Raw genomic sequence first — 2,663 nt, 5'->3', positions numbered from 1 at the left:
GCGCGTACAGCTGGAGACGCTTTTTACTGTTGTATTCATGAATACAGCAGCGCAAATACATGTGAATACATGCGCGTACAGCTAGACTGCCCTGATTATAAGCGCTTTTTGGTGTTGTTTTCATGAATACATGGCGCGAATACATGTGAATACATGCACGTACAACTGGACTACCCTGATTTTTAGGCGATCTTTGCTGCTGTATTCATGAATACAACAACGCGAATACACTATCGTAACAACTGAATAGTAGCTATAAAAAGTAATTATCTATATAATAGATATAAAAAGTTAATAGCCACTAAACAATAGTGATTTCTGAAAATTCCTATAAAAAAAATGAAACCAGGTCTAACCCAATTTATATGTTTACGTTTACCCAAACAATAGAGAAAACGAGAGTTAAAACTGACACTTCCTCCACTGTTTCGGGGAAAGAATTGAAGCTAGTATATGATTAATTAGTTTACTTGAAAAGTCTGCTGACTTCTCCCAAAATTGAGTATAAATGGCAGTATTATATGATTAAATATCCACTACTCATGAGCCTTGCTGAATCTCCATTTGGCCACCAAATGTCCTCACCCTCTCCTCAGCTTGAAGTGTCTGTAAATTATTTACACTATCAGATCAAATTACAGATAACTTTCCAAAAAAGTGGAATTAATGAGAATAATTAACTGGACTGCATGTAAAACATGTTTATACTACTAATATAAAATCTTTACGCTTTCGGTGTATATAAGTTAAATTCCTATATATATAAAAAAAATCACCTGTCCTTTCACCTAGTCATTATCCTTAATCAATCTTAATTTTACCTCTTTGTGCCAATTCGTGCGACCAATAATAACAAAGAGGATGATGGTTTGAAGCAAGCTGCCACCAAGCATTGCAGACCAGACTCCCTGAACACCAAGATTAAATTTGTAGCCAAGAATTGCTCCTATTGGCAGTCCCAAACCATAATAACATACAAAATTTACTATGGCCACTACAAACTGCCATCCAGCTCCAATTGCAACCCCTGCAAATATTTTCGTTCGGCAACACAGAGACGGATTCAAGATTTTAGATTTATGGATTTCAACCATAGGCAAACGGGTCAAGTAGAGGTGTCAAATTGATAGGTTGAGCCAATTTTGGGTGGGTCAAAATGGAATGAGTCAATAATGGATCGCCTAAAAGTTACTTGGGCTAAGATGTGCTGGGTCAAGATGGACTAAAATTTGAGTCATAACCTATCCCGCTCAACTCTTATCAAGCTTTACTTAATATGTATTTTTTTTTATGAATTGTATAATTACAAAATAAGACTTTTTTTTTTCTTTTGTTATGGTCATATATAACATATAAACCAAAATAAATTCTAAGATATTTTGGCAATGTTACTCGTGGATCAATTTGAGCTAAAAATCAGCCCAACTTTAAATGGGTTGAGACAGTGGCGGCCCAAGGGTAAAGCTCCTAAAGCAGTTGCTTTAGACCCCTATTTTTTGGGGCCCAATTTTTCCTTATAAGTGTATATGTTATTTTGTTTTTAAAAAAAAATATTTGGTGTTTTAAATGAGAAAGCACAATTTTTCATAATAAAAACAAAGATTGAACCATTGAGCATAAATTGAGAACATGAATAGTCTTTTAGGGAATCAATCTCTAGATCATGAATGAATTGAGAAAGAATTCGATTACTCATAACTCAAAAAAGATTAAAGCTTTAATACAATCCCAAAAAGAACCCTTGGTAAATTTTTACGAACAATAAATTAAAAATCGTAAATTAGAAAGTATGTCTTAAGAGAGAGATTAAATGGATTAGATATATTAGAAATTAAAAAAATATTAGAAGAAAACGATTATCAAAACTATTAATAACTTTTCATCTAAAAAATCTAGAAAAATAAACTTCAAACATAATTATATAGTATAAAGTTCTTTTTTTTCCTAACAAAAAGCTTAAGGCCTCTCATTTGCTTTAGGCCACCATGTTTATTGAGCCGCCTCTGGGTTGAGATGTGTTGGTTTAAGATGAGTTGAGTTCAATAAATGAGCAGGTCAATATCCAGCCCAACCTTGGATGGCTTGGACAGGTCATTTGGACTTGGACCAAATTTGACTGGGGTCAAGTCTTCTACTAATTAAAAGAGAGGTGCAAAAATACATACCATGGAGAACAGGTTGGATGCTGCTAATGAAGATGGTTAATGCAAGAATAACACCCAACTTGGATGTCTCACTTATAACATTTTGCTGTTTTGAGAACATTCTTGGGAACTGACTTTTTGTGGCCAATATGATAACTGAAAAAACAACTCCAAGTATTGCTGATGTCAAGACATTGACTGCAACTGTGAATTTTGCAGCTTTTGGATTTCCAGCCCCTAGTTCATTTGAAACTCTCACACTGAAAATTTGGAACACAATGTTTTGCACAATTAAGCCAAACTATCCCACTATAGTATCAATTACAAATATAGCCAAAAAGAAATGTTTGAAACTGCTAACCTGGCTGATACACTGAAACCAAGGGCAACCATTAGTGTCCATACTTGCAAATTCATGCTGCCATATCCAAAAAAGTAATAAGGATTCAGAATATGTTAACAACAAGGAAAGGGGGGGGGGGGGGAGGGGGTATGAATGTAGTACTAGAGAAGGGATTT

General features: G+C 34.5%; 1 protein-coding gene across 1 annotated transcript in view; it reads right to left on the bottom strand.

Moving 5' to 3' along the window:
• LOC109239892 (protein DETOXIFICATION 33-like) overlaps positions 340-2,663 on the bottom strand; it is a 3,922-nt gene continuing 1,598 nt past the window's right edge. Inside the window, exons 4-7 of the mRNA XM_019406486.1 lie at positions 2,506-2,562; positions 2,166-2,404; positions 822-1,027; positions 340-606 (exon numbers count right to left, since the gene is read on the bottom strand). Coding sequence (XP_019262031.1) covers positions 541-606; positions 822-1,027; positions 2,166-2,404; positions 2,506-2,562 — 568 coding nt within the window. The 3' untranslated portion in view covers positions 340-540. The remainder of the gene's footprint in view (positions 607-821; positions 1,028-2,165; positions 2,405-2,505; positions 2,563-2,663) is intronic.

Source organism: Nicotiana attenuata, chromosome 1, assembly GCF_001879085.1.
Source record: "Nicotiana attenuata strain UT chromosome 1, NIATTr2, whole genome shotgun sequence".
NCBI lineage: Eukaryota > Viridiplantae > Streptophyta > Magnoliopsida > Solanales > Solanaceae > Nicotiana > Nicotiana attenuata.
Note: the sequence above shows the minus strand (reverse complement) of the source record. Positions and strands in the feature narration are given on the sequence as shown.